At 39.2% G+C, this 19,258-nt stretch overlaps 1 protein-coding gene across 1 annotated transcript in view; it reads right to left on the bottom strand.

Moving 5' to 3' along the window:
* The window catches only part of ice1 (KIAA0947-like (H. sapiens)), a 68,305-nt gene that overhangs the window by 40,707 nt on the left and 8,340 nt on the right, over positions 1-19,258 (bottom strand). Inside the window, exons 2-11 of the mRNA XM_048552023.2 lie at positions 17,388-17,446; positions 16,143-16,177; positions 14,142-14,160; positions 12,907-13,018; positions 12,520-12,596; positions 12,395-12,432; positions 9,352-9,434; positions 2,785-2,821; positions 2,633-2,692; positions 1,311-1,391 (exon numbers count right to left, since the gene is read on the bottom strand). Of these exons, the coding sequence (XP_048407980.1) occupies positions 1,311-1,391; positions 2,633-2,692; positions 2,785-2,821; positions 9,352-9,434; positions 12,395-12,432; positions 12,520-12,596; positions 12,907-13,018; positions 14,142-14,160; positions 16,143-16,177; positions 17,388-17,446 (601 nt within the window). The remainder of the gene's footprint in view (positions 1-1,310; positions 1,392-2,632; positions 2,693-2,784; positions 2,822-9,351; positions 9,435-12,394; positions 12,433-12,519; positions 12,597-12,906; positions 13,019-14,141; positions 14,161-16,142; positions 16,178-17,387; positions 17,447-19,258) is intronic.

Raw genomic sequence — 19,258 nt, 5'->3', positions numbered from 1 at the left:
GAAGATATTCCCATGCATCAGCTGCCCTTGTCCTTTGAGATGACAGTGGGCTTGGAACTTGCTGTCTAAGGAGCCTTTGTACTGCAGAACTTCACATCTTGTAAATGGTACATGGGGCTTCTGCGACTGAACATCAGTGCTGGAAGAAATGAATGCTTTGCATATTGTGCCAATCAAGTAGATTGTTTTGTCCTGGATAGTGTCAAGCTTTGAGTGTTGTTAAAGCTGCACTCACCCAGGCCAGTGAGGAGTATTCCATCACACTCCTGATTTATACCTTGTGGATGGTGGACTAGCTTCTGACCTGCTCTGTAGCCACTGTATTTAAATGGCTAGTTCAATTCAGTTTCTGGTCAATGTTAATTCAAATGATGGTGATGCCATTTAGTGCGAAGGGATGCTGGTTACACTCTAGTTAGAAATGGTAATTGTTTGGCACTTGTCTGGTATGGATGCTACTTTCCACTTGTCAGCCTGAACCTGGATATAGCTGAACATTGCGCAATCATAGCGAATGAAGCATTTGGAGATGGTTGTGTGGATTGAAAGCAATACTGTACAGAAGGGGAAAGAGTTTTCTTGTGTGCTTAGGAGACTTTTCTTGATCACTGCATTTCACACCCAATGAGGATGAATGGACTGCTGAATTTGCATGGTACTGGCTTGGAAAAGTCAGAATTAAAAGAACAGACAAAACTGCATTAGAACATTCTGCTGTTATTAAAGATGGTTTGGATACAGCCCAGGTACATTCTCCTCACAAGGGATAAGTTAGGGCAATAAAAATCAGAATTTCATGGATGATTACAGAGGGGAAAAGAAAAGATTTATATGGATATTTCAGGGATGAAGGTCATCAATTGATGAGATTGATGATATTCCTCTTAAAGAGAAGTGTAGTTTGATAGCTGCAAATATTCAAAATTATGAGGGGTGTTGACAGAGCTGAGAGTAAAAACTGCTCTCTTGGATGGACATATTAAGAATTAAAAAAACACAGATTAAAGACAAAAGACAAAAAGAAAACAATTTTAATGTTGAATGTGTTTTGGACTTGCAATGCACTGACAGGGTGGTGGAGGCAGATTCAACTGTGGTTTCAAAAGGGAATTGGATAAGCATCAATAGCAGGCAGGGTTACAGAGACTGAGTGAGGGAGTGGGACTTACTGGATTGCTCTTTCAGACAATTAATGTTGGTTTGTGGGTCTGAACGGTCTATTTCTGTGTTGTTACTATTCTTTAAAGGTTCATACTATTCCTTTCACATTAGATGGCAGAGCCAAACAATCCAAATTAGATGCAGCATACCTGGACTCTTGTTTGTCTTCTCTTGTACATTGGGTTTTTCAATACACATCCATATTTCTTCGAGTAACACTTTTACTTTATCTGTGGATATAACCAACAGTAAACACATTCACCAAGTAGCATTTATAAAACGGTAAAGATGAACTCAAGCATTCATTTATAAATGTTTGGTGTAATTTTTCCAATGTTTGCTCCCTGTAGGGGTCTTTCCTGCCGATAGTACATGGTGAATACTTAGACAAGTAGACGCTTTGTTTCACTATTAGAATAGGACAATTAACAAAAAATTCTGACAGTGGACAGATTTTCAACGTATGTATTTTTTTTACCCCAAGGGATGTAGGTAACACTGGCCAGGACAGCAATAGTTGTCTATCCTCAACAGTCCTGAAGGTAATGATGATGAACTTCCTAACTCAACCACTACAGTCCATGTAGTATGACTTTTGTGAAGCAGTTTGTTACAACCGAGTGGTTTGCCAGGCCATATTAAAGAGCACCTAACTGTCAACCACTTTGCTGTGGTGTGGAGTCACATATAGACCACAAAAAGAAAGAATGACAAGTTTCCTTCCCAGAAGAACTTCAGCTGAGCAAATAGCACTTAATAAAATGTTCATTACTGATTGCCTTCATTCAATTCTAGATTTTGTTATTACATCTATTAATCTAACTTTATATTTCATCTGCTGATAGGGATCCGAACCTGTGCTTCCAGAGGGGGCAATTATTGCATTTTGGGGAAAAAAACAGTAAAGAAATTCACTTCAATAACTTTTTAAAAAAAATACTCATTTGTAGGATGAGGGCCTCACTGGCTCAGTCAGTATTTATTGCCTAGAGGGCAGATCTGGAATCACACATAGGCCAGACTAGGTAAGATGTCCTTCTCCAAAAGACATTAGTGAACCAAATGTTTCAATCATTTTTTTGACATATAAAGAGAACAGCCAAAACAACACCCCAATTCAATTCCTTTATTTTTATACAGCATCCATTTAAATACACATCCTTGTCACTTCCCAAATATCATCTGATGCATCAAAATATCCCAAACATTTCCCAAATGTCCAGTTAAAACATGGCATATTCAACAACATATAACTAAATATAATAAATAAACTCTATCTCCCTTAAAAAAGGGGGGACGGGCAGGCCTCTTGTGTCTCAGTAGTAGTGTCCTTAACCCTGGACCAGGAAGCATGGGTTCAAGTCCCACTTGCTCCGGGGCATGTAATAACATCTCTGAACAGATTGATTAGAAAATCAGAAAATTAAAAGTGCACAACGTTTATAGAGTGTTAGAATGCTGACTAGCTTACTTGTGTCAATTCGTGTTGCAACATCCTGCAGGGCATTCTGTGTCTGAGCATCTTTTAGAACTAGAAGACATCATATTGCACAAATTGTAAAAACATGCACTTGTGCACAATTAGCAAAAAAAGTCATCACAATAAAAAAAAGTGGAATTTACCTTTTACACCATTCTTCTGCTGAAGTATCAACTTTTCCTGTTGATTTGAAACAAAAATTACCAACCTCAAAAATAACAAAGTACCAATGCTTTATACACAAAGAAGCTGCCCTGTAACTTATAGTTAGAAATGCAATCAACTTGGCATAATGACGTGGCATCCCATTATTCCCTGTCCTCCTGCATATAGCTGCCTGCAGAAAATAGACAAATTTAACTGTATTTATCATATTACCATCTGTTGATATTACATTTACTGTACTACAAACAATAATGATAATAGTCACTTGGTATTAAAGAACTTGAGAATTGCTGTAAAGGGTCAGATTTTGTCAAAGTTTTTCGATTTATTGTCATCAGGACAATTCCCAAGAAATACCGACATAAGGGAAAACCAACAGTTTTTATACCGTATGAGAACAGAGTGCTGTTTGGTTGGGAAGTGGGCTCTGGCTGGTAGAGGTACTTCCATAATGACAATCCACAGCTAGAAAACAATGTTTATGGTTCACGCATGCTTGTCCTAATTTTTGTTTCTCCACTCTCAAACCCCAAACACTGACCTTCAATTGAGTTAAACAGCCATCTGATTTGAAGTATACTTGATATAATTTGAAACTCATGTTTAAAAGAAGCTAGTAAGAATGCAAAAAGACCAAATATCATGTGAAGACACCAAGAACAGAAAATGCTGGAATCAGAAGTGAACACAGTATGGAGCTTGAGGGACACAGCAGATCAGGCAGCATCAGAGAGTAGGAAAATTGACGTTTTGGGTCAGGACCCTTCATCAGAACTGGGAAGGTGGAACAGAGCCGGGAAATACACAGAAGAACGAGGTGGGACTGGGGGTGGGATGGTAATAGGTGGATGCAGGTGGGGATTGAACAGTGAGAAGGATGGGGCAGATAGGTAGGAGAGAAGATGGACAGGCTGTGTCAGGTCAAGGAGTTGACAGGGACGAGGGATGGGGCTGGGGGAAGAAGATGGACAGTTACATCAGGTCAAGGAGGCGGGGACGAGAGGGAGGGCTGTTTCCAAGGAGGCGGGGACGAGAGGGAGGGCTGTTTCCAAGGAGGCCAACTCCACCCCTTTCACTCACTTCAACCTCCCCCCTTGGAATGCACAATCCTCCGCTCCAACCCCAATCTCACCATCAAACCCATGGACAAAAGGGGTACTGGCATGGGACACTGGCCTCTACATCACGGAGGTCAGGCAGTAACTCTCTGACACCTTCTGCAACCAGTGCCTCAATCAGACCCCACTTCTGATCACCGAACCATCATCTCTCAAATCATCCATGACCTTATCACCTCAGGAAAATTCCCACCTCATCGTTTCCTAAACCTGCATCGCCTGTTTCTATCTCCTCCCCAAAATCCAAAAACCTGACTGTCCCAGCCAATCCACTGTCTCTGCTTGCTCCTGCCCCACTGAACTCATCTCCCTGTACCTTGACTCTGTCTTTTCCACCAGTTCAGGAACTCCCCACCTATGTTCAGAACACCACCCATGCTCTCTACCTCTTACAAGACTTCCAATTCCCTGGCCCCCAAAACCTCATCTTCACCAAGGGCATCCAATCCCTGTACACTTGTATCCTGCAAATAGATGGTCTCAAAACCCTCCGCTTCTTCCTCTCCCACATGTCCAACCAGTCCCCTCTGCCGACACCCTTATCTGTCTAATGGAACTTGTCCTACTCTGAACAACTTCTCCTTTAACTCCTCCCATTTCCTATTAACTGAGCCCATTAGCTATGGGCACCTGTATGGGTCCGAGCTATGCCTGCCTCTTCGTAGCCTTTTCTGCTGTTGCACCGGCACCATCCCTCACCTCTTCCTTCGTTACATTGATGAATGTCTCGTCTGCCTCGTGCTCCCAAATGGAGTTTGAACAGTTCATCAACTTTACTAAGATGTTTCAGACCAACCTCAAATTCACCTGGACCATCTCCAATACCTCCCTCCTCTTTCTGGACTTCTCAGTCTCAGTGTCTTGTAACTGCCTCAACACTGACATCTATTTCAAACTCACCAACTGCCATAGCTACCTGGACTACAACTTCTCTCACCCGTCATTCTGCAAAAAAGTGATTCGTCACTCCCAATTCCTCCACCTTCGCTGCACCTACTCCGAAGATGGAGTGTGCCACTCTGGGGCATCCCAGATGTCCTCCTATTTCAAGGATCACAACTCACCCCTCTCTGATGATCAAAAATGCCCTCAACCACTTTTCTTGCATTTTCCACATTTCTGCCCTCAAAGCTCCTCTCCTCAAAAATAGAGAGAATCGCCCGGTCCTCACATACCACCCCACCAACCTCCGCTTCCAGCATATCATTCTCAGCCACTTCCTCCACCTACAATCCAACTCCACAACCAAGAGCTATTTCACTCCCCACCCTTATCTGCCTTTCGTAAGGAACACTCACTCCATGACTCCTTCATCCACTCCACACTCCCTGCTAACACCACCACACCCAGCACCTTTCCCAATAACCGCAGGAAGTTCTACATCTGCCCCTGCACCTCCCCCCTCATCTCCATCCAAGGCCCAAAACAAACATTCCATATCTAACAGGGGTTCACCTGTACATCCTCCAACCTGGTCTACTGTATCCGTTGCTCCCAATGTGGTCTCCTCTACATTGGTGAGACCAAGCGCAGGCTTGGCGACTGTTTCGTGGAACATCTGTGCTCTGTTCATAATAAACTGACAACACCTCTCGGTCACCAACCATTTGAACCCCACCCCCTTATGACACATCGAGCCTGGGCCTCCACCAGTGCCACAATGACACCACAAGCAAACTGGAGGAGCAACATCTCACATTCTGCCTTGGGAGCTACAGTCTGAAGGCCTGAACATAGAATTCACCAGTTTTAAAATCTCCCCACCCCTGGCCTCATCCCACATCCAAGCCCCCTTCTCAACCCCACCTCCTTGACCTGACACAACCTGTCCATCTTCTTCCCACCTATCTGCCGCACCCATCCCACTGACAAATCCCCAACTCTTGTTACCTGCATTCACCTATCACCATCCCACTTCTCCTCCCACTATTTCCTAGCTCCCTTCTGCCTTCCCCATTTCTGAAGACCTGAAACGTCAACTTTCCTACTCCTGATGCCACCTGACCTGGTGTGTTTCTCCAGCTCCACACTGTTGACAAATATATGTCCAGGTTTTTTTAAAATCTAGGTTCTTGTTCTAGTTTATTTTCTGCTTTAGTCATTACAGTTCACTAGGTCACAGATTAACAATGGTGTGATTTAGCAATGCACTGTTGCCGTTTATTCAGTTGAAAACAGCGTGCAATGAAGACTGCAACTTAGGAACAAAAAAAAACAAGTGGGGGGGACAAGTATGAGGAATTTAGCATTATTCTCCATTTTAAGAGGGAAAAACCATACCAAATAAAAAATTTACATTCATATGGTGCCTTTTGTGACGTTAAGCTGTTACAATGTGCTTCACAGCCAATGAATTGGTTTTCAAATCATTCAGTTTCAGTAGTTTATGGCACGGGGGAAGCTATTTGTCCTATCAAGTCAGTTCTCCATGAAACAATCCAGTCAGTCTCAGGCCACCACAATACCCCAGACTCTTGCTGGTTTGTTGTCTTCAAGGAGCACCCACCATCCTTTTGAGATCATTGATCTGCTTCCATCACCCTCATTGGAAGCAGGTTTCAGGCCATTACCACTTCCTGCATAAAAATGCTCTCTGTATGTTTCTCCTGTAGTTCTTGCCGAAATCTCAAATCAGTGTTCCCCATTCCTGTACATAAACTTCTGAGAACAGTTTTTCCTTGTCTACTTTATCCAAATCTGTCATAAATCTGTGTATAGGCAATCAATCAAATCTCACTTCAATGCCTTTTTCTCTATGGAGAATAATCCTAGCTTCGCTAATCTACTCTTCTGGTTAAAAATCCCCTTCCTGAAAAGATTCTGGAGATGGCAAGACTGGATGCAATACTCTCGGTATAGTCTGCCTAAGCAGAGCTTCAAAGGTTCAGGATAATTTCCCAGTATTTGAAATCAATGTATCTATTTTTGAATTCTTTAAACCCATATACTTTAATAACCATATGCCAGATACATCCTGCTACCTTCAAAGTTCTAGTTACATGCATACCTACTGCATCTCCCTGCCATTCCTGTTATTGTCTCTCCTTCCTTTCTGTCAGAAAGCAAACCTCACAGTCTCTGTATTAAATTCTATGTGCCACTAGTTTGTCCATTCTACTAATCTATGTCCTAATGCATTTGATAAGTATTTTTCCAACTGCTAGCCACTCTTCCAAGTTTGGTATTCACTGGCAAGACTTGATATTTCAATATTTCACTCCCTAAGTCATTTGTGTATCAAAAATAGCAGCGCTCCTAGCACTGACCCTTAGAGAACATTACTCTCTAAAGTCACCCATTTAACATGGCTTACCGTTTTCTGCCCTTAAGCCAGTATTTTTTAAAATCTAAACTGACACTGAACTTCTCTTCCATGAGCTACAATTTTGATAATCAACTATTTACACTGTATTTTGTTAAATGCTTTCTTATAATGCACATGGACAACATCCATTGCATTCCATTCATCAATTTGTGTTACTCCTTTAAAAATTTCAGTCAGACAGACATAATTTGCCCTTTTAAATCCAAGATGGCACTCCTTAGTTAACTAAACCTCCCCAAGCATGTGTTAACTTTCTCTGATTGTTTCTAAACCCTTACTCTCACTATGTCAAACTAATTAGTATGTTGTTGCTAGAGGGTCAAGAGTCTTTGCAACTGTTTTCCTCAAAAGGCAGTAGGAACAGTCTTTAAATATTTTTAAGGCAGAGGTAGATTCATGATAATCAAGGGGTTAAAAGTTTTATTGGGTTTAGACAGAAACATGGAGTAATTAAACCAGCCATGATTTTATTGAATAGTGGATTGGGTGGGCTACTTCCGCTCTAAGCTTATACATGCTCTTGAGATTTTGCACTTTTTTTCACATCACCTACAAGTTTTGAAACCAAAATCCACGTCATTAATACATATCAGGAAAAGCAAAGTCCTAAAATTGAATCCTGTGGAACTTTACTGCAAAGCTTTAGCTCACAAGTCTGTTGATCCCTCTACTTTTGTCACAGCTATCATTATTTGTCAGATTCCATCTTCTGAGAAAACACCGATATAAAGTACTCAATAAGTATTCAAGCTTGCCGGTATGCTTTTTGCCTTTCAAAACACCAACTTCTGTCACTTGTTATTTACGAGCCAGTAGATGATTTTTGGGTTCACTTTGATGTTGACTGTCATCCTGTTCTCATATTTTATTTTTGCCAGTATTATTTTTCTCTTCAATTCCTTTCATCATGTTCTCTTTACTTCCTTTCCACTATATTCGATGAAATTCTCACTTGAAGTATTTACATCATGCATCCTCTTCTTGATTCATCATATCATTTCTCTCTCATCGAAGAAGTCTAGTTTTGGTTCCATTATCTTTGGTTAGGAACTTCCTCATTCCATTGAAATTCTCCCTCTCCTAACTTAGCCACTTCACTTTAGATTACTATGCATTCTTCTGCCTTACTACTGAAACCTTATGAGTAAGAAGGATTATTGTATCATGTTCTCCAGACACTTGTCCACTTTATTCAACTAGAAAAAAAGCATTGCTGTATCTACTGCTGCAGCTTGAGGTGGGTTAAGAACAAACTTTAATCAATGAAGTCTTCTGTATTCACAGTTGTGATATAGACAAGTTATGAAAACAATTTCTGCACTGGAAGGACTCAGAGACAGTAACAAGATAAATTAGTTGGTACTTGAGGGTGATTGCTGAGATCTAAATAAACAGGACCAAAGTAACAGGAGAACTTCCTTACCGTGCTGGTTTTTTTTTTAAAAAGGTTGTACCATGGATTTTTTAAAAAATCACATCTGAACAAGCAGGCGAGACCTAGGTGTAATGCATCATCCAAATGTGGACTGCACAAACTAGCTATGCAAACATTTCAGGATTTGATTTCAGATTTGCTCCAGAAAGAATCTCTAGGTCACTATCCAGAGAGCAGGGAAAGCAAGTACTTTGTTGTGGCTTCAGTGAGCAGCGTAATAAAACATAAGGGGGTGACTGAGCTTTCCATGATCATAACTTTAGAAATCAAAGAACATTTTGTTGAGATTATAAAGTGGAGGAGTTTTTTGCTTTAATTATTGCCATTTCAATACATTACTTTCATTCCCAAAATATATTTTATGCCCATTTATTATTCCAAAAAAATGGAAAATTGAGGCTAATAGTTTGTCATTAATTAGATGATTAACTTAATTTAATCTCAATAACTATTTTCTGTAAGTCTCCTTGTGGATTCTACACGCAAGGACCTTTATCTTAAAAAAAAGAGCTCCTTTCAAGGACTCCCAGTTACTGCAGCACCCACCACACGGTCAGCTCTCCCGATTATTTTGTCTCTTAAAGCAATGAGTAACACTCTCCAAAGGCAGTGCAATTTCTTAAAGCAAGATATATTTTTCTGAAGCCTAAAAATATTTGAATTATACCTGAGTTTTCTTTAGATTTCTTTCCAATGTCGTCTTCTCTCTTTTCAACTGCTTTATTTCTGCATTTTGTTTTGCTGTCGTTTCTTGATTAGAAAGAAAAGCACATATTTTATATTCAGACTAGGGAACAGTAAAATGAGAAATTCCAAACAGTACTCATACTTGCACCAAGTCAGAAGAATGTTTTTGGTGATGTATTATTCTACTTAATAAAAAAAGCAATATTCACTTGAAATATTTTACAGTTGTAAAACCCCAGCAGCTCAAGTAGAAATAAATGTCTTCTGCTTTGAGCATCTACACTTCAACAAACAACAACTGTCTCTGGCAAATGGTATCTGGCAAAGGGGGAGGGTGCCAGGAGTTTTTTTTTAAATTGCATCTGCAAATAAAGGTAATCATTACTATTAAAAAAACTACAGACCAATATTTCCTTGGCTTTGTTTATTTGAGGGCTGGTTCGGGATTTGTAATCTGCCTACATTGGTTCCAGTTAAAGGGGGAACAGTGGGCAAATCTGGTACTTTAGCACAACTGCATTGTGCAACTAAGTGCTACAGAATATGATGCCATGCAATAGAATGAAGCAGAGCAAAGTACTGGTTGCAAAAACACGAACAAAAACGAAGTTGCTGGAAAAGCTCAGCCGGTCTGGCAGCATCTGTGAAGAAAAATAGCAGAGTTAATGTTTCAGGCCCAGTACCCTTCCTCAGAGTACTGGCCGCCCTGCCAGATAACCTCTTCTCATGTCAAGGAGCTGCAGGAATCCAGCTCCAAGTTTGCAGCTTCTGTTCTGTTTCCTTTGTCATGCTGCAGATCCACAGGCACTGCCAGGTACGTCCTGTGTGGACAGGTCATAAAGTAACATTTTCTGGACATTCATGAATTCACATAACATTGCCCAAAATAATCCACAAGACTTCCAGATGCTTTGCAACAGCATAAATTCTTAAAAATAACTAAGTGTAATTTGGGTATCTGGCCTTTTAAGGAACATTAGTGAAGGGCCAATCTTCCATTTTTGTGCCTGACATATGTACGACAATGGAAGAATATAATGTCTGGACCTGGGTGGTTTAAATTGGTTTGGCTAAGTGACATCAGGGTAGAGTCAATTGACAGGCGGCTGGCACATTGAAGAGGATCCTTTCTCTAAGGGAACACTGCACTGCCACAAAGGAAGCAGTTGATGTGTATCACACCTTAGCAGAGCAGCATTTGGCCTCATAGCTAGGATACATTTTCATCCAGGATATATTTTCGAAAGACGTTTGCAGAGAGCAATTACCAACATAATGGAGCGTTATATTGCAAAATACACAGTTAATAATAACTATGTTTTAAGGTTTAAAATGTTGCATCTCCCTACAATTTTTGCAACTTGAGCTATTAGATTATTATAGTTTGGCTCCTGAATGCAAATCAGGGACCTGTTCAGGTGCACCGTACAACTATGTGGGAAGCTAGGGAAGTGACTGCTGTGCTCCTATCCGAGATATCTGTATTTTTGATAGCTGCAACTAAGGTTGTAGAAGACTGGAAGTTGGCTAATGTGGTGCCACTACTTAAGAAAGGTGGTAAGGAAAAGCCAGGGAAGAATAGACCAGTGAGCCCGACATTAGTGGTGGGCAAGTTGTTGGAGGGAATCCCGAGATACAGGATTTACATGAATTTGGAAAAGCAAGGACTGATTAGAGATAGTCAACATGGCTTCACGTGTGTGACTTGTCTCACTAACCTGATTGGGTTTAATGAGGAAGTAACAACAACGAGGGCAAGGTGGTGGACGTCATCTATATGGACTTCAGTAAGGCATTCAACAAAGTTCCTCATGATACAGTGGTTAGCAACATTAGATCATTTGGAATAAAGGGAGAACTAGCTATGTGGATACTGAACTGGCTCGAAGGTAGAAGACAGAGGCTGGTGGTGGAGAGTTGCTTTTCAGACTGGAGGCCTATGATCCGTCGATTGCCAGAAGTATTGATGCTGGGTCCACTGCTTTTCATCATTTGCATAAATGATTTGGATGTGAACATAGGAGGTTTGATTCGTAAATTTGCAGATTACACCAAAATTGGAGGTGTAGTGAACAGCGAAGGTGGTTACCTCAGAGTACAACGGGATCTTGATCAGACGGGCCAACAGGCCAGGGGTGGCAGACGAAATTGAATTTAGATAAATGCGAGGTGCTACATTTTGGAAAGACAAATCAGGGTAGAACTTATACGCTTAATGTTAAGGTCCATGGGAGTGTTGATGAACAAAGAGACAGTGTTGGAGTGCAGGTTCATAGCCCCTTGAAAGTGGAGTCAAGTAAACAGGTTAGTGAAGAGGGCATTTGCTATGCTCTCCTTTGTTGGTCAGTGAATTGAGTATAGGAGTTGAGATGTCATATTGGGGCTGTACAGGACATTGGTTGGGCTGCTATTAGAAAACTGTGTGCAGTTCTGGTCTCCCAGATGTAGGGAAGATGTTGTGAAACTTGATGGGGTTCAGAAAAGATTTACTTGAATGTTGCCAGGGTTGGAGGGTTTGAGTTGTAGGGAGAGGGTGAATAAGCTAGGACTATTTTCCCTAGAGCTTTGGAAGCTGAGTGGGGTGACCTTATTACATGAATAGGGTAAACAGACAATGTCTTCTCCCCGAAGTGGGGAGAAGAGGGTAAACCAGAGGGCATAGATTTAAGGGGAGAGGGGATAGATTTCAAAGAGATCCAACAGGCAACTTTTTCATGCAGAGGGTGATAGGTGTATGGAATGAGCTGACTGAGGAAGTGGTGGGGGTGGGGGGGGGGGGGGGGGGGGGGGAGAGCTGATTCAATTACAACATTTAAAAAGGCACCTGGTTGGGTATATGAATATGGAGGGTTTCGAGCGATATGGACCAAATGCTGGCAAATGGGATTAGCCTTACTGAGGCTATCTGGTTGGCATGGATGAGTTGAAGGGAAGGGTCTGTTTCCATGTTGTATATCTCTATGACTCTGTATTCCATTTTCAAGTTTATTTAGTCACAGATAGTGCATTTTATGGTTAGTTACCTTCCAGTCTTTTTACCCGACTTTCTAATTTCTTCTTCCTAAAATACAAGGTTAAGAAAAAATATCAAATATAAAATATCATGCAAGGCCAAAACCACATTAAAAGATGTAAAAGTCTGACTTACGCAGCATCATTTCTTGCCTGTTCTTGCTGTAATTCATTGAACTCTAAATGGGTCTGTTGGTACATCTTGATGGAACTCTACCAAGAAAACCAACAGTGACAGAAGTGCATTAGATATCTCAATATGTTTTGCTTCTTAAAATGGGGGAAAGTGGAAGAGTCTCTGATGATAAAGAGATATCAATTTCATGTTTTATAAACAAGATTTGCTTTTACTTTCATAGACAGGTTAACTGCATTAAAATAAGGGTAAACACAATCTCTCAAACATCTTATACATATAAAACCAATGAGGTTGAGTCATTTGCATGTGGTTGAGAAAAAATAAAATGCCATTGGCCATTTCTAAGTTATTGTCAAAAGGCAGTTTCATCAAAGAGCATATTACCCTCTTTTCTTCCAGTTCCACTCTCATGGCATCCATTTCTTCCTTGCATTTTTCCAGCGGTGCAAATTTCTGCAACAACTCATCCAGTTGATCTCGAAGTGTTTTACAATCCCTGCAGTCAAGTAACATTTTTAAAAAAACCATTTAGATGCAAGTTATTGAGAATGGAATGAAACCAGACTGTGAAACAAAAACCAGAAACAAAACCAGGGCTGTGATTTAACTGCAGTCACCTGTAATACTCCAATTTGGATGCATGATTATGTTGAATGGAGCAATACTAAGGCTTCTTTTGAAAAGCAGAATATTGCAGATGCTGGACATCTGAAATTTTTTAAAAAAGCTGGAAAATGCAACCAATAGAAGCATCCGTGCAGAGAAAGAAACAGAGTTAATGTTCTTAATGAAAAGGGTGTAGACCTGAAACGTGAACTCTGCTTCTCTCTCGACACGAATGCTGGCCAACTGGATTTTCTTTAAGCATCTTCTGTTCCTATTTTCAAGTTCATTTTTTATTCTGAGTTAGCTGAACTGACTTAGGAAGAGTACAACTGAGCATTACGTGGGGATGTGCAGATGAAACAAGTTCTCACTCCTTGCATGTTCAGTAATATTCACTGGAACATATGAGTAAATTACCTTGGACAGAGGAGTGATAAATTAGATTCAGTGATTAAGTTGCTCACTGTCAAAGAGTCTGCCAATACATTCTGTATGGATTCATTCAATTATAACCGCTTATGTTAGACACTGAAGTGCACCGATGAACAGAGAATTACCAAGAACAGTCAACATCTGCGTAAGCGTAAGAAGGTCATAAAATCTGGCCTTTAACTAAATCTCTTTTAACTAATATATTTTTATATATTAGTATATTTTTATAACATGTTTTCCAATCCTCAGGTCAGAAGATTATTTGCATGATCACATTTCATGAAATTAAAACAATGAAATTAAAACAGTCAAATAATAACTCAATGCGATTCCATTTCCTTTCAGAACTGAAATGAAGAAATGGTTGCACTAATGATAAGGTGTTCAGTCTGTTGATTTAGACTAAATTTTTGGGAGGTTAAAAACGTTTCATTCGTCTCTGAACTGCAGTGGATGAACGAACAGAAATGCTTAAAAATTATTCATAATTAAATCATGCAGAAAATAAAACTGCAAATCAATCCCTCCTAACTCTGAAACATCACATTAAATAAGAACAGAGAGATAAAATGTTGTCTCACCTTTCGGTTTTTTGAAGTTGTAATAATTTGTTAAGGAAAACAAGGGCAAATCTTTTAAATACACTAAGTTGGTTGGAAAAAAAATGGTGAGTGCTAAAATCAGTGAACATTGATGTTATACAGCATTTTTATTAGAAACTGATCTCCTTCTCATGAATTATTTGACATATCACAATGATTGACATGCTGGATTTATTTTGTACCTTATTTCACATCATTTTCAACAATATGTGAATATTGTGCTGGTAATGTACTTCAAAGTGAAACGAAAGGTTAAAGTTTCTGCTTTGTGTGCATATTGCATCCAAACTTTAAGCCATTTTGAAGACAGGCTTTTTACCATCACCTCCCAGTGTTTTCATGCAAACTTATTTACATATTGGTAGATTTTGTGTTTGCCATGAATTATTGTAACTGGACAGTATTTTATACTTTTCATAATTTGCTTTAAAAGGTTTTCTTCAAACAGTTAAATGTGACAACTTGGTTGAATTTGATTATGAAAATAGATTCAAGGCAAAAAAATTGATCATAGTGCGAATCCACCAATTTTGAATAACCCAATACTAAATTCTTAAATTCAATTCAGTGGTGACTAATACACCTGGGGAATGACCAATATAGTGGGCTGGCTGCCTTCCAGCACAAATCTTTAAACCAGCACAAAGAGGCCAGAACGACACTGAATGAAAATTACACGTGAAGTTTGCCAGTCTTTTGTGTCAGTTGCAACAAATTTCATCAAAACAAGGGTAGCTTTTAATTGGAAACTCCAGTTTCTATTTTTCCAAAAAGTGTCCTCAATTTTTCAGAAGTTATTTTTATTTGATATACTACCATAGCAAATGAGAATGCTACACTAAAAGAACACACTGTTGAATCAGAATTTGAAAAGTTCAAAAGCACAAATATTGGTAGTGAAAAATGACTGATAATTAGATAGTTCTAATGAGCAAAAATACAAAATGGGGTTCTAGCCTGTTATTGCTTATACAAATAATAATGAAATTCAACCAAATTAAGGGGAAGAAAAAGAGTCACTCTCAGACTTCCATTGCATAGGAAACTACCATTTCACTTTTGGCACCAGCAGTGGAAGGTATTCACTTACTTCCATCTGCCCTTGTCTAAATTACATATTTCCTTTTGAGAACCTATCCTGAATCTCAATTTCTGTCAAGGCTCCCAACGTCCCCAATGTCTCTCTGTAAAAAAAAATCTAGTTTGCCATTTTGAAGATGATCTTAAAAGCTGTCAATTCTATTAATGTAACCAGAAACACATTAAGAGAAGCTTTAGAAGCAAGTTATGCCAAGTGAAGCTAAACAGTAGTCTCATAGATAAACCGCAGAACATGTTCTCAGTTACGTTTACTGTGGTGCTTCTGTAATTGGAAGAAGACAGCAGATCATCACCCGCTACAACACATGTTTATCGAAGTGATATATCACAACCGACAATTGATATTTTGAATTGTTTATCTCCATTCCAAATCCTAAGAGGTGAGAAATTGCATCATTCCATTTCCAAATCTCCAAATTTCAGTTCTCTACACAATAACCTATTTTTGCTCAACCTCCCACAGTTGAATTTCAGCATTTAAAGGTTCAAATATGACATTGTTTATTCTTCACTGCTCAAAACCTAATAGAAGCTTCTTTACTCAGATGAGACAGGGACATTCACAAGTTGAGGCGATTGCAAAGATTAAGGGAAGGCATTTAAGGGAAACTAGATAAATAAATAAAAGATTAAAAAGCCCAGAAGATTAAACAGAACAGAAGGAAGCTCAATTGGTGTTTGCCTTTCACTCTCAATTCAACCTGATATTCCTCTCTGCTTTGCCCTTGTCATAACATCCAGAAGTAAACAATAAATCTTATCAAGAGTCAAGTTTTCTAAGAAAGAGGCAACAGAAAAATTTAAATTTCTGTAGTAATTTTATAAATCAAACAGCACCACTGGGTCTAGTCTGCTTTATCGTGTATTAATAAAGGATATCATCACATTTTTTCTGGTATTCTGTCAGAACGTGGCTGGAAAGAGAAAAGCAACATCGTAATGTTATAAAAATGTTTTGACTAGACGTCCAACAAGATCAATATTTGCATTTATATGGTGCATTTAATGTAGTAAAATATATGGGGTTGCTTCAGAGAAATGTTAACATTAAAATTTGACAATCACAAAGAGATACTGGGCCAAATGGCTAAAAGCCTGGATAAAATATTTTAGAACTTAAGGATCTGACAGTTAAAACCATATGGGCACGCGCAATGGACTAAATAAAATCAGAAAAGCAACAAAGACAAAAAAACCTCAAGGATCAGAATTTTTAAATTGAGTCACTGCAGGATTAGAAGTAAATGTCGGTTGGTGAGTTTAGGGTTGAGGGGTTAACATAACTGACACTGAATGAAGATGTGGTAAAGATACTAGCAGATGAGTCAAAGATAGTCATATGCCACTAAGAGGTGAAAGTAGGAGCTCTTGATGCTTCATTGCATATGATCTGGTGCTCATCTCTGTGTCAAATGTATCAAATTATACTGCACCATTTCTGCCCTAGACTGTTGCCAAGGACTGAGATGAGTTGGCGACTAAGGAAACAAATTTGTGGTGAGAACCAAGGACAATGGTTTCAGTTTTTAGGAGGAAATTTAGCAGCATTTTTAGGAGGAAATCTCTGCTCATCTAGTAATTGGATACCGGACGAGCAGTGTGACAATTCAAAAAAGAGTGAAGGGATCAAGAGAAATGGTGGCAATTTAGAGTTGGATGTCATCAACATAGACATAAAACCTGATCTTTTCGTATTGAGATCAGTGAGGCAGCGTTTAGATAACAAATGGGAGGGGCAATAAGGATATGTCCTTAGGATTCTGGATATGCAACAGTGTGGAGCTAGAAGAGAAGCTGCAGAACAATTTTCTGGTTATAAATGGATTGATAAAAGTGGAACCAAAAAGATGGGCAACAAATGAGAGGCATTCGAAGAGGATAGGGTAGTCAACCCTGTCAAAGGCAACAGACATGTTAATCAGGATGTATGATAGTTTATTATGATTGCAGCCATGTTTGGTCAGGGCTAATAGCTGCCTGACATGTGGTGTTGGTCACAGATTTGTCAACGTGGAAACATATGTTTGAAATTTGGCAGGATTTTACAGAACTGATAAGATTTCCTGAGAACAAAGTCATAGCAAAACACAGTGATTAATAACAACTCAGGCTCAAAATACTTACTCTGTGTCAATGATTTTTTGTTTCAGTGCTATTAATGCAGTTACATATTCATTTAAATTCTGAAAGGATAAACAGAAGTTAAGATGAAATTGTAGAAAATATAGAATGGCATTTTAACTCTATAAACTATCTTTTGGCATATAAATGCAATCAATTTCAGTGTTATCTTAGTCTAATTTACTTAATTATGTTCTTTTTCCAGCAATAAACCTGTATTTCACCATTTGTAATCTGTTTACAGACTCAAGCATAACTTTTCAGGGTTAAACAATGTATCTACCACTGATATTTGTGCAAAAATATCAAAATTTGTAAACCAGGCTGCATTTACAGTTCATTACTGTGTGCAGAATTTTAAAATGATACTGAGCACTAAGTTCAACACCAATTTTCAGTTTGCCCTCGCTGAAAACATGGTCGGGATTGCAACTCCATTGCTGCTGTCTGGTGAGATCCATTGGAAAAATGTTCATCTGTAAACACCAGGTAAAGGGGAATCCACTGTGTTTCACTTCTATACATAGTTACCCCAACTACAGGCACTCAGTCTGGGACCAGGCATGAAAAATGGCCACTTTAAGAGTGTTCAGCCATTGTAGAACTGCAAAAGGTGAGAGTAGAGTAACCACAGTCCTAGTGGATCAGAGAGAGACGACTGGTGGTGGTTTAAGAGCTTGAGAAGGAGAGTCCTTCATGGTAAGCTCAATCATTGTGGGAATCGAACCACACTGTTGGCATTGCTCTGCACCACAAACAGGCGGTCCAGTCAACTGAACTAACTGATCCCCTGTAAAAACTGGAAATACTTAGCAGATTTGATAACATAATAGTGACAGAGCACAGTCATGTCAATTTATACCTCCATGGATGCTATGTGATCAGCTGAGTTTTTCCAGTTTTTCCCTAAAGTAAAATGCTAGACAGTCCCAAAAGTACTTTTGTATTAAAATTACAGTAGTAAAATGACCTGATATCAGTGCAGGATGCCTACAGCACTATAATGCTGTGCATAAGCTAACAACTAGAGAACGTTCCTGGGGCTTTTTGTACTTTAGGGTAAATTAATTTCAGACATTGTCATTCCTTGAGGGCTCACGTTCGCATTACTTATACTAAAATTAAAGTACTGTAAGTAGTAAATATTGAATAAAGCTTCTTCTGGCTCAGCAGAAATACAAGATGGAAGACTAAAGTGAATAAACAGCTCAGGCTGCAATTATAGTATGTGAACACATTCAAAGCTAATTGTTCATAATAAAGTAACACATCCTATTGTTAATAGGAAGTTAATTGCTATTGGTCAAAAGAAGTGGTTCTATGAAAAACTGTATAGCATAAGTTGTACCTTCCCTCCCATCATAGATGCTTTTGATATTTCTCAATGTTAATCACCAGCACTTCACCTTGGTGCTAACTATTTAAGCCGGATCCCTCAAGTGATAAATGGAAATATTTAGGTACTTATTGTTGACAATGCAATTGCACTGAGATCTCACACTCACATTTTGTGAAATGTTGCTACTTAAGTTATACAAGAATCTTTAGCAAGCACATGAATTCTAGACATGTCAGCAACATTGAATCGAAGACCCGAGTAAAATTATCATTAGTGCAGAACTTTCTGGAATCCAATGATACCAAACTGCAAGTGTACAGTATAGTAACCACTGATACGCTGGACAACAATGTGGGCCTTCTACCGATCAGGAAAGCAATTGCCTTAGCATCGATAAATTTTAGGGCAGCCAAAGGCTAATGAAAGAAACCACAGCAGGATGTCTGAATATATGCTGAACTCAAAACACAGAGTTACTTATGCGCATAGTGTAATGTCTAGATTCAAGTCAAAAGGAAAACATTTATATGAGCAG

This window comes from Stegostoma tigrinum, chromosome 2, assembly GCF_030684315.1.
Source record: "Stegostoma tigrinum isolate sSteTig4 chromosome 2, sSteTig4.hap1, whole genome shotgun sequence".
Classification (NCBI taxonomy): Eukaryota; Metazoa; Chordata; class Chondrichthyes; order Orectolobiformes; family Stegostomatidae; genus Stegostoma; species Stegostoma tigrinum.
The sequence above is the reverse complement of the archived record's forward strand: the minus strand, read 5'-3'. Positions and strand labels throughout refer to the sequence as shown.